Source organism: Palaemon carinicauda, chromosome 15 (genome assembly GCF_036898095.1).
Source record: "Palaemon carinicauda isolate YSFRI2023 chromosome 15, ASM3689809v2, whole genome shotgun sequence".
NCBI classification, from domain to species: domain Eukaryota; kingdom Metazoa; phylum Arthropoda; class Malacostraca; order Decapoda; family Palaemonidae; genus Palaemon; species Palaemon carinicauda.
In genome coordinates this window covers 17,078,376-17,091,092 of record NC_090739.1, presented here as the reverse complement: position 1 = coordinate 17,091,092, position 12,717 = coordinate 17,078,376, and the positions used below count along the sequence as shown (strand labels likewise).

At 49.4% G+C, this 12,717-nt stretch overlaps 1 protein-coding gene across 2 annotated transcripts in view; it reads left to right on the top strand.

The window, feature by feature from the left end:
* LOC137654492 (uncharacterized) overlaps positions 1-12,717 on the top strand; it is an 81,211-nt gene that overhangs the window by 30,682 nt on the left and 37,812 nt on the right. For both annotated transcript variants that reach the window (XM_068388160.1, XM_068388159.1), the window contains exons 2-3: positions 7,138-7,195; positions 7,369-7,509. In XM_068388160.1, the coding sequence (XP_068244261.1) occupies positions 7,437-7,509 (73 nt within the window). In that variant the 5' untranslated portion in view covers positions 7,138-7,195; positions 7,369-7,436. The remainder of the gene's footprint in view (positions 1-7,137; positions 7,196-7,368; positions 7,510-12,717) is intronic.

Here is a 12,717-nt window from a genome sequence, read left to right as displayed (position 1 = left end):
GCCCCCCGAGCTAGGCAATGGCCTATCGCGCGAGCGCGATGCCCAATGCGATGCACAGCGCGATGCCCAGCGCGATGCACAGCGCGATGCACAGTGCGATGCACAGCGCGACCCACAGCGCGTTCCCACACAGGATCCTGCAGTACGACAAGCAGTCAGGTCATCTTCATCGTGTCTTCCCGCCCCATCCGCAGGGGTCTACCAGGCGAAGTGGAGAGTTTTCCGTGGTTGGTGTCGTGGAAGGGGTATCTCTCCACTCGATGCCACTATTCCAGCAATAGCGGAGTTCTTCGTGTATTTGCGAGAAGCAATGCGCTTTACAGTCTCGGCAGTGAAAGGCTATCGCTCAGCCTTAAGTCTAGCCTTCAGGCTCAAAGGAGTGGACATTTCTTCTTCGCTAGAACTTTCAGTACTCATACGTAGTTATGAACTTACCTGCCCTCAGTCGGAAGTGAGACCTCCTCCATGGAACGTGGTTCGAGTTCTCAGGTCTCTTAAGAGACCTTCCTACGAACCATTACGCCAGGCTTCAGATCGCCACCTGACTTGGAAGACAGTGTTCCTACTAGCTTTGGCGTCAGCCAAGCGAGTTAGCGAACTTCATGGAACTTCATGGTCTCTCGTATGACATCGCCCATTCAAGGGGATGGGAGGAAGTAACGTTCAGCTTCGTCCCCGAGTTTATTGCTAAGACTCAGAATCCGGGAGTGCCGGACCCTTGCTTCGACTCCTTCCAGATTTCGAGTCTACGTTCCGTAACAGATGACCAAGACCATCTCCTACTGTGCCCAGTAAGGAGTCTGAGGCTATACCTGAAGAGAACAGCTGCAATTCGTCCCCAAGTGCGGGCTTTGTTACCAAGAACACCATCTCAGCATGGATTCGAAAGGCAATCCATCTGTCCCTGAATCCTGACCCTCCTCCATCATGTCGTCCTAGAGCTCATGATGTCAGGGGAGTAGCTACCTCCCTGGCCTTCAAGAAAAACTTCTCAGTGACGCAGGTTCTACAAGGAGGGGTGTGGAAGCGTCAAACGACCTTCACAGCCCACTACCTGCAAGACCTGACCCACAGGAGGCTCGATACGTTCTCTATCGGCCTTGTGGTGGATGCACAACAGCTGGTTTAAACCTCAGGCTCCTTAATGGACAAGTAGCAGAGGGTTGAGGGCATTGTTACCCAGTTTTAGTCTGTATGAATGAAAAGTTATGCCTGGCCCTTATTCTTTTCTTCATCCTCCCCTCTCTTGGGGAAAGCAGCATCCTGGGTTCTCTGCACAGCTGACCTCAAACCACTGCAGGTAAACCATGTTCCCTTGTGTTCCTAGTATTAAGTTAATGCTGTCGCGTCCCCATACCCTGACGAGGTGGTATTGGGAGAGTCCTAGCCTAAAGTTTCCATCTAAAGAACTTAAGGCAGGTCAACTTCCTAGGACGAGTCACACTTTTTTCCTTCTCACACAGCTTACGTAGGCCGCAGCCCTTGCATAGCAAGGTGCGAGCGAGGTGCAGGGACTCTTTATTGTTGAGTGCTGACACACTCAGATAATGAGTCTCCGGGCAAAGCCAAAAGCCAGTATGGCTGGGACTTATTCCACCCTTCCTAAGGGTTAAGTCACCCACTTTAAATAGCATGGTTTGTATTCCAATTACGGAACAAATGACAAATTCGTAGATAATTTGTATTTTTCCTAACTATACACACCCTAGCTATTTAATCAAACTTGCCCGCTAGCCCTGTCCCCCATGAAGTCCTACCTCTAAGCAAAGTGAGCTTACAATACAGGTGTGTGAGGGGGGAGGGTAGCTAACTACCCTCCCTACCCCCCGCTAACTAGCGGTGGGATAGTAATCCCTCGTTAAATTTTCATGGCTCGTCCTTTCAGCTACGCCGAAAGTAATTACCCACTTTAAATAGCTAAGGTTTGTATAGTTAGGAAAAATACAAATTATCTACGAATTTGTCATGTTACTACTGTATTCTTAAAATATTCAATTTTTCCGTGTTTCCTTTCCTCATTAGGCTATTTTCCCTGTTGGGGCCCTTGCGCTTATAGCATCCTGCTTTTCCAACTAGGGTTGTAGCACAGCAAATAATAATAATAATAATAATAATAATAATAATAATAATAATGATGATGATGATGATGATGATGATGATAATAAGCAACCACTTGGGGCCTTCAGGTTCTCAGATGGAAATTGATCTTTTGCTTTGAAGTCAAATGATCCTGGTTCCTCTTAATTAAACTATCTGGCCCTTTGGGCCTTCGGGTTTGTCAATAGACAATCCCCGTGCAGTGTGGACTGCCTTACTGGGTAGTTAGCTGACTAGGTAGTTAGCTGACTAGGTAGGAAGGAGGAGATCTTGAATGCTCCAGCTACCCATAACAATAAAAAACGGCTGCATTTCTCATGTGAGATATGATAATGATATTGTGAAAAACAAGGCAGTTATTATTATCAATATTATATTAATAAGTCAAGCTGCAACCCTAGTTGCAAAAGCAGAACGCTACAAGCCCAAATGCCCAAAAAGGGAAAGCAAGTCAGTGTGGAAAAGAAACTGAAAAGTAAAGAATAAACTAAGAAATGGAAGTGTAAAAGACAAAACAAGTTTAGATGAACAATGTTAAATAATTAACAGATGAATTATAAAATGACATAAGTCAGCCTTCAACATTAAAATCATACGCACAAAGATTGAACCTCTTTCCTCTGAAAGGTTTGGTCCCTTTCTAGTCCTTGGACTGAAAGGGCTGCTTAGACACCTTAGATGGGCCTGTGGATCTAGAAGTCAAGGGATGAGATGAGCTGGGCTGATCTTTAGGGGCTGAGGAACCCTCCCATAAGTCCGAGAAGTCATGGCTCTGTGGAGGAGAAAATCTTTGGAGGATTTTCTCCACCTATCAGCTGCTCTTTTTACCTCTTCAGGATTGAAGAGAGAGGACCCTGCGAGGGTTGAGTTCCGAAGGTGCGTAACCTCCACTTTTGGCACCTGCCCGTGGAACCTTCCAATCACTGTGTCCCTTTTCTAGAGAATCGCATTTGCAAACAGGTTGACCATGTGATGCTAGAGGAACTCCTAAGGTCTGGTACCTGACAAAAGGTAGGATTCCAGGGACCTTCTTCTTGACTTCTTGGAAAGGTCCTCAGATCAAACAATCTAGCTAAATGACCCCAACCATAGGTCAATCCACGAAGCAGCCTGCATGGCGTACTTTGCGCCTCTCTCTATGTTGAGGAGCTCAGATGCCGAAAGGGAGGCCCTCAATGACGCTAGTCTCTGAACCGGGACACCCCTGATAAGGAATTCTACCGAGGGATCAAGAGTCAGGTTAGAACGAGGTTCATCTTAGATTTCATAGTACTTCCTCTGTAACATGAAAGGAAGCGGAAGAGGAACCTCTTCTTTGAAAGCTAGAGACGTCAGCTATCTAGGAGATAGCCTTCCTTCTGGCTGCAGTTAATCCCTTTAACCAAAGGAGGACTGCACTGGTCTTGGGAGGTTTTTGGGTGCCCAAAACTTGGTCCAGAACCATGACCTTGCCATCTTGTGGAGCAGTGCCAGAATCCGACAGATTATTAAAGGATCTCATGCAAGCAAGGACTTTCCAGAAGGCACATTCCGACTCCTTATGCTCCACCTCAGAGTGGAACTTCAGACTCGCTGCTTTTGGGAGAAATTCCTCATCAGTGTCCGGGAAATCGTCTACCTCTAAGCTTTCATCCATAGAAGCCTGGGGTAGGTCAAGGTCTTCATCTGGGACTTGAGAAGGAACCGCTTCAGGAGATTCCCTTACCAGTTCCTGCCTTCAAGCTTCCCTCGCCTTAGTATTCTTGGGAATTGTTGTAGACTCCTTCGACTCTTTCTTTGGATGAAAGTGCTCCTCTAAGATGGAAGTTTTAGAGGGAGCTTGCGGTTCCTTTGATTCCTGAGGCTTGGGAGCAGAGGCCTGTTCCTCCTCAGGTGGAAGGAAGACCGGATGTTTGTCTGGAGGATCAACCTCGATAGGCTGAGGCTGGAAGGAGTGAATAGAGATCTCCAGGGGAGAGCCTAAGTCCCAACTTGTACGGGGTTGGATGATGTCCGCGTGAGGTGGACTAACACGCCCCATCCTCCTTTTACGCTTAGCCGTTATCCTTTCGCCCTAACAAACTGGCATAAAGGGAATAGATCCTAAAGATGGAACAGCTCCAGAGTCTTGATTGTCCTTGGTCGAGCTGGAGTTGGCTTATGTACCAAGGGGACAATACTGCTCTACGCGGATCTCTTCCTAGGATCAGAAGGAGGGTGAGAAGACAACGAGGTTGAATTCTCCAGGGGAATACTACGGGTAGAGTGTGGTTGGTGCAGCTGTGGAGGGGCAGATGGAAGGCCCCCACCAAGCGACTTCTGAAGCGTTGACACCAAGGTGGCGAACCAGGAAGGAAGATCCCCGACTTTAGACAAGCCTGGAGTCTGAGTCTCCTTCAGGGGGAGGAGGAGGAGGAGAACGCCGTCTGGACTGGCGTTTAGAAGGACCAGCATCTCTAGGAGTTAAATTCTTAGGCATAAGCGAATGCTCCCTAGTGATCCGCACAGGACGGTCTGGAGATATGGGAACACCCAGGGACTTGTTCTGCGGTTCTTTAAACCCCTCTGGGAAGGGAATTGGCCTACTGCTAGAGCTGTCAGTTGTGAAGGATCTTGTTAGAGGTGTTAGATCCTTGCTTGCTCTTGCAGTTGTGACCTCAGCGCATGAGACACTTGCAGAAACGGCAGGTTCGCTAGTGATAATTTCGCGCGTGATTAGCACAAGATAGCATGTGAATCATGAGCAGAAGAAACATCTGCGTGAGCAATAGATGGTGGACGAGGAGGAGGTAGCCTTTCAGGCTTCTGAAGCACTGGGGCAGTTTGGACACTCGCTGGAGGAGGAGATGGAAACCTGTAAAGGTGGGCAACGCGTTGCGTTGGCGAGCGAGTGTTTACAGAAGACATCCCAGGCCTCGAAAGGCGCTGGAGGTAGCCTTGGAAGAGGCTTCTGTACATGTTGTCCTTTGGGTAGTCCTTGTCTTGTCAATGGTCGTTTAGGAGAAGGATCAGCAGGATAAACAGGGTGTAGAGTGCTGCGCAGATGGAGAGCACGAGTGCCTATACGTCCTCTTGAAGATGATCTGGATCTTGGACTGGGAGGGTTTGTTCGAGATCATGAGCGTCTTTTTCATGATCAAGAGTGCCCTGCTCGTGATCGTGAGCGTCCTGCTCATGATCTTGAGCGCCTTGCTTGCGATCCTGAACGGCTTACTTATGAGCATGAGTGTCTTGCTCGCGATTGTGAGTATTCACCCTGCAATCGTGATCGTCTTGATCGTGATAGTTTAGCTTGTGGTCGTGAGCGTGAGGCTCTTGATTGTGAGCATCGTGCAAGTGATCGTGATCGAGAAGAAGAATGTCTTCTGGAAAATGAGTGCCTAGACAATGATGACCTGTAGTTTTTTGGTGCAAGCGCTTAGCGCTTGAGTGAGAGTGCCTTCAAGAAGAAGAACACTGAGATCGCGAGCGATCTCTGTGATCCTTTGAACGCTGTAAATGACGTTCGGAGAGTGAGCATGAAGCTAGTAAAGGTGATTATCCAGAAGGACGAGAAGGTGTTGTCTCTCGTTCTGGTGAACGGCGAGCAGATGGAGAGCTGTCCGCGGGAGGATCATCCTGCCTAAATGTCTGCAGCTGGCAAGGGAAGCGCATGCGAGCTGGAACCTTGCCTGTGAGAAGAAACAGAAGGTTTTGGGTTAGGCAACGACATCTTCCTAAGATGGCAAGAGGACTCATCATCAGCAGGAGGTTGTTGACGGGGCGAGGGGGAACGGTCACCTCGTCCACGCGAGGAAGGGCCAGCAGAGGGAGATTGAGAGGGAGAGAGATGGGCTTCACACACATCCAGGACGAAAGATGTTAAGACCACAGGGGACGGAACTCTCCTCGCACAGCGCTAAAGGAGAAACATCAGCAATTACTTCGAAGGGGGAGCAGAAACCCCCAAAGGACGGCCATGCCTGAAGTACATCTGCAAGACAGAATGGCTCCCCGGAGGCTGGAGGTGAAAGTGTTCCTCTAGGGGAAGCATCAACCCCCCCAGTACCCTGAGGTTGCCAAGGAGTTATGTGGTCTGCGCTCCTACTCGACCATTCCCTGAGGAAGACGGGCAAGGAGGAGCTTTGGGAAGAGATCCAGGAGTGTGGGATGAAGAACTCCAAACTCTTTTCCTGCCAGTGGAGGTCCCTGGAGGAGAAAGCTCTCGCTTTGCCTTCTTCTTCCTGCGATGCCCAAAATTTCTCTCACTGGGAGGTAGGACACTCCCTACACTCATCGCAAGGCGAACCCTGCTCACAAAGACGTCTCCGGCAGGCTGGGCACAACAGATGGTAGTCGGTCTCAACCGACGACATAAAGGTGAAACAAGGGCGACCTTCCTGGCCAGGACACGTTCGCATGGGAGCCTTCAGGAAGAAGCGCACTCACACCTGAAAAGAGAAAGATAGCATAAAGCAATTCTTGTAATCTATGGCCAAGCCTAAAGAGGGAGAAAGCGGAGACGTCCGTTCTCTACCAGCCAAAAGAGAAAGGTGAGGCAGCTCACCAAGCTGTCAGGGGAGATAGGTGGCTGGTGTAACTCCCAGCCACCCCCTACCTACCCACTACAGTGGTTAGGTAAAGTTGCCACCTCGCACTTTTTAGTCTGTTGGCTACTCTCCAGCTTTGCCGAAAGAATATCTATATAAATAACGAAAGGTTTGTTAGTGAAGGAACAAAAACCTATTTCCTTCAGTAGTAAGATTGACAAGGAAGAACCTTTTCTGCTCCTCACAAATGTTTTTGGTCCTTTAATTTTGGTGATCATTCCTTGGAGACTGTCTTGGAATATGCCGGAGATAAATTAGTCTTCTCTTAGAAAGTCTACTTCCTAAAGAAAGAGTTAAGCAGGTTGCTTTAATTTTTTGATAACTACTACCAATTATTGTAAAATAATGATTAATATATTTTGAAACAAATTACCTCAAATAATTCCTGGTTTTTCCTGTGCTCATGATTATTTTTTGTAGCTCACTACAGTTTCTTTGGTACAGTATAATCTCATGTATGATTTCTTTACAGCTAAAAAATGAAGCAAATAAATACGGCCAGTGTGGGGTGGAGAGGATTAACCCCTCAGGTATGTTATTTTGTAGAAATTTATTTTAAATGTTTGAGAGTTGTCTGTTAATTTTTTACTTTTCTTATATCTTACTTGGCATGCAAATTAATATTTATCAAGATATTGGTGGCCAGCTATACAAAAATTGGAATTGCCATTTGTTTACTTGTTTACACAATTTTTTTTTTCAGATTGTTATATTGAAACCCCATCTTACATATCAGGGCCAGAGCCAGAAAAATTACCATTTGTTTTGCAGATGTACTATTACAGAACATGGATGGAAAGTAGGGCAGTCGTGAACCTAACATTTTTAACACCGACGTGGCATAGTAAGTACATTATGTGGAGGAAACAGAATTGTCCTTTTACAGAAAGGAGTTCTAAATTATTACTATACAGAAGGTCCTCAACTTACAAACTTAATTGGTTCCAAGAAGCTGTTTGTAAGTCGAATTTTGTTAAATTTGGGCTTAGGTTAAGCCCAATCTGCTTCCCATGCCTATGATTTGCAGCTCCTGAAGCCAGGAAATAGTTGGGTTTCATATGAAATAAATATCTGGCTATTACAAATGTTGTTTTGCTTACTGTGTTAAATGATATAATATTGTTTTACTACAATATTTCTTTATCTCATCTGTTATTTTCAGTTAGATTTGTGTTTGTATCTCAGAATGTTTGTAAGTTGGTGACCTTCTGTACTAATATATAATGCCTCCAAATGAGGTATTATTTGTTATTAATTTGTTGTCTGAATTACACTTGTTCCGTAACTGGAATACAAACCACGCTATTTAATAGGGGTAGTATTTTCGGCGTAGCTGAAATGACGAGCCATTAATTTTTAACGAGGGTTTACTACCCACACCGCTAGTTAGCGGGGGGAGGGAGGGTAGCTTGCTACCGCTCCCCCTCACACACCTGTGATTGAGCTCACTTTGCTCTCGGCTTGGATGGTGATCGGACGTGTCCGCTCTCATCCTCGCCGTCATTTTGGCAGCCATTAACGATTTTTGTTCTTTCTTTTTCTAGACTGTGTATGTGAAGTTGGCCTTTGTGACCATGCGCACCTGCCCTGGTCATCCCGACCACCCCTGTGGAACATTCATGTTGGCGGTCGAGACCGATCCTCACGCAATTTGTCCTTCTTGTAGGGGCCAACGGTGTGATAGTGTCAACAAGTGTAGTGAGTGGTCTGCCTCCCAGTGGGAGAGGTTTTCACTACGGCGGAAGAAGAAGTCCAAGCGGGATGTTTCTCCTTTGAAAGTTGCTTCGAAGGAAGAAAAACCCAAGGCCATTTCTTCCGTCGCCCAAACCTCCTCCGGAGCTCCTACTCGATCGGTCTCTTTCGAGAGACCGTCGTGTAGTAGCGTAGACCGAATTATTTCTGTCCAACCTCGGGTCTCGAGAGATGACGTTACTTCCCCTAGCGAAGCAGCTCCACCTCTACCCCCAGGGGAGGCTGTGTCACTAACTTCCCTCTTTCAGATTTGGTCCTCCTTGGGGCTCACGGGTTCGCCCTCCAAAGAGGTTTTGCTTGATACATACGCCTGGGTGCTGCTGTCAAGCAATCGTCGTCACCGTCAGAGGTAGATCCCCTGACTCTTGTCGACGTTGTTGTGTCAGAGGTGTCCCATACGGCATCACACATCTCCTCTGCTATTCTAGACTCTAAGGTAGCTGATGGCTTAGCTTCCCCCATTCCTGACCATCCTACGAGGGGGAAACTAAGTTCATCATCAGTCTCTCCTGCTAGTGTTTCTCCCCCTCGGGAAACTCCACTTACAGAGACTCCTCTTCGGAGGACAGCTTGCTGATCCAACGGCCCCCAGAGGGCGCATCCGTCGGAAGGCCTCTTCGCCATAGAGGTCTTTCTTCACCTGCGGTGAGGAGGCGCCTCTTTGGTTCAACGTCGTCTATGCAGTCCCCCGCAAAGGAGCCTCTAGACCGATTGTCCATCACTGCACCTGCAACCAGTCTTGTGACTTCGGTCCTGGACCTCTCTGCAGACACGTCGACCTTCCACCCGACTGACCTGCCGACCTTCCATCTCCGTTCCTGCATGGGCCTAACAAGGCTCCACCTGAGTGCGCTATTGCGCACCAACGGACCACATACCACGCGCCCACGCAATCTGACCAACATTCATTAGTAGCTCGTCAGGCCCCATCACTGCAGCGCACCACCCATCTTGCTCACCCTAACGCAGGGCAACAACCTAACGCGCTTACGCGCCAACAGGAGCAGATCTGAACCACGCGCCAACAGGAGCAGATCTGAACCACGCGCCAACAGGAGCAGATCTGAACCACGCGCCAACAGGAGCAGATCTGAACCACGCGCCAACGATCTCCTGCGCGCCAGGACTCACCTGCACCGACGCGCTCTGTGCCTACACGCCAGTGCCCACCTATGCGCCAGCGCTCACCTGCGTGCCAACGTTCTCCTACACGCCAACATTCTCCTGCGCATTAGTGCTCTTCTGTGCGCCAGTGCTCTCCCACATGCCAACATGCGCGCTCTACATCACGCTCTACTGAGCGCCATCTTGCGCGCCAGGCAAAACCTGCGCATCCTCAATCTCCTGCACTGAAGTTCATAGGTGAGACAACAGCTCTGCTGCCCTCACCCGCGCGCCATCTTTTACCAACGTGCCAGCGCTCACCTGCGCGCCATCTTTTACCAACGTGCCAGCGCTCACCTGCGCGCAGGAGAAGCACAGAGATACGCGCGCGTGCCATGCGCACGAGCGCCCTCTCTCTCCTAAGGATGCGCGCCAACATTCTCGCGCGCTCTCGCACGCCCATCATGATTCTACTCCGAGACATTCTTTTGCGCACATGCACCCTAAGTCTTTGACAGACGCGCGCGAACACTACCGCGCGCCTGCGCGAATATTCACCCACGCACGAGCACCAGTATTCTCCCTCGCACGAGCGCCAATATTCTCCCTCGCGCGAGCGCTAATATTCTCCCTCGCACGAGCATCAATATTCTCCCGCGCGCGAGCCTGCACACCACAAGGAATGACGTCTGTCAAGGTTGCTATCGCCTCATTCCCCTCCCCGCAAGCGCATACCACCGTGCTTTGTGGGAGAAGGGAAGCATGCAGAGGGGTTCAGGATCCCAAAGCTACTTCCGAAGGCAAACCCACCCATTCCAGTGACTCCTCCCAGGGATCCTTCAATCCCTTTCCCTTCAGGGGGTATGTCTGACAGTGCGTCTGTCAGCCAACAGCCCTGGTTCAATGCCCTGATCAGAGCCGTAACTCAGGCTTTCAAGCCTGTCCTCTCTGATCTTGGACACGGAACCATGGCTTCCTCAACCCCTTTGAACAGGAAAAGAGGAGTTCTGGACGCGGTCACTTCCCCGAGGGCGAAACTGACTCCATGCAGACCTTCAAGGCAAGTTCCTCCTACTTCTCAGACTGACTCTCCTTCCCTTTTGGACGAAGATCTCCCGTCACCAAGGGAACCACGCGAAGAGAGATTTTTCCCCATCGCACCAATGGAGGAAACCTCTTCATGCCGAGAGTTCCACACAGTCCGGGAATAGAAGGGATATGCCACCCGCATCAATGTTGGAGTCTTACATCCTTCCCCGGAAGGAATGCAAAGACTCCAAAACATTGCCAAAGTTCTCCACTAGGGCTAGGATGGAGCCAGACAGCCACTCAGAGAATGTCCGCGACTCTCCCCAAGAAGAGCCTTTGGGGATAGAAGGAGACTTCGCTGCAAGTCCTACAACAGGAGGAGACCAGCAGGAGTCAGAACACGCGTTTTGGCAGGTTCTGACTCTAATGAGGGCTCTCAACGGGTTTTACGACCTGGAGATCCCCCCTCGAGAGGGCAAAGACATGGTCTTTGGTACTCAAAAACCCTCTAAGACCAGTGTAGCCCTGCCCTGGTCTCAAGGGGTAAAGAGTACCAGGGACAAGATCGCCCAGCAGAGGAGGTACTTCGAGATCCTAGAGGAGCCTGGTTTAGCTCTTCCACTTCACCACTCGCTGGAAGTTAACCAGGGAAGTCCCTCTTGAGAGACTCTCCAACCGACAGGTCTCATTCACGGCAGCCGAGATCCTCAACCAGGAGAAGGTTGCGAAGTGTGCTATGCAAGGTATTTCGTGGCTTGATATCTGGTTGGGGACCTTAGGTATCCTGATACGATCTGAGGATTTCTCCAAAGAACGTACCAGGAACGCTATGGAAACCTTACTTCTCTCAGGTACTCGCACAATCAAGTTTCTGGCCCACCAAGTCTCGAACTTGTGGGCAAATACCATCCTGAAATGTCGGGAACAGTAGTAGCTGAGAGATTCCACCAGAAGGTCCCTAGCGCCGAGATCAATAGCCTCAGACATTCCTCCATAGAGGGGTCTGTTCTGTTCGAGCCTAGGGATGTGGAACATGCTGCTGAGAGGTGGAGGAAGTCCCATCAAGACTCCCTCCTCCATAGGGCTATAACATCTAAGCCCTATAAACCTCCAGCATCACAGCAGTCCCGTCCAACTAAGACCACTACGACGACAACTGCAGCGAAGACAATGCTGTCTAAGCCCTTTCCTGTCAAAGACAGAAAAGGCAAAAAGTCCTCCAGGGGAGGCAAGAATCCTAGAGGGAGCAGCCGAAGCCGCAAATGCTAGGATAGGCAGTCCCCCTGCATTTCCACCAGTAGGGGGATGCCTACAAAGTTGCGCAAACAGGTGGAAGCAACTTGGGGCCGATTCCTGGACAATCTCCGTGATCAGTCTAGGATATCATGTCCCGTTCATAACATCTCTACCTCCCCTGACGACAAATCCAGTGTCATTGAACTCCCTTGCCATGGGATCAGCAAGGGGGCAAGCCCTTCGGGCAGAAGTCCAGACCCTGTTGAAGAAGGGCGCTCTCCAAGAGGTCCTGGATGGATCCCCAGGCTTCTTCAGTCGACTCTTTCTTGTAAAGAAGGCGTCTGGAGGCTGGAGACCAGTCATCGACCTCTTGGCTCTGAAAAAGTTTGTCAAACAAACTCTGTTCAGCATAGAGATGGCAGACACGGTCAGACTAGCAGTAAGACCGCAAGACTTCATGTGCACACTGGATCTAAAGGACGCGTACTTCCAGATCCCAGTCCATCCGTCTTCAAGGAAGTACTTAAGATTCTGCCTAAACAACAAGATCTACCAGTTTAAGGTGCTGTGTTTCGGTCTCTCCACAGCACCTCAGGATTTCACCAGAGTGTTCACCCTGATATCGTCGTGGGCACACAGGATCGGCATCCGTCTCCTCCTACTTCTGGGACTTTGCCAAGATCTGGGGATCATGGTAAATCTCGAGAAGTCTTTTCTGCTTCCTACTCAAAGACTGGTATACTTAGGCATGATAATAGACACCTCTCTCCACAAAGCCTTCCCATCAGACGACAGGATAGCAAGGCTGAGAAAGGTCGCAAGACCTTTTCTCAGACGAGAACTTCCAGCCCAATCGTGGCTACAACTCCTCGGTCACCTTTTATCGCTGGCCTGTCTAGTTCCCAATGGTCGCCTCAAGATGAGATCCCTC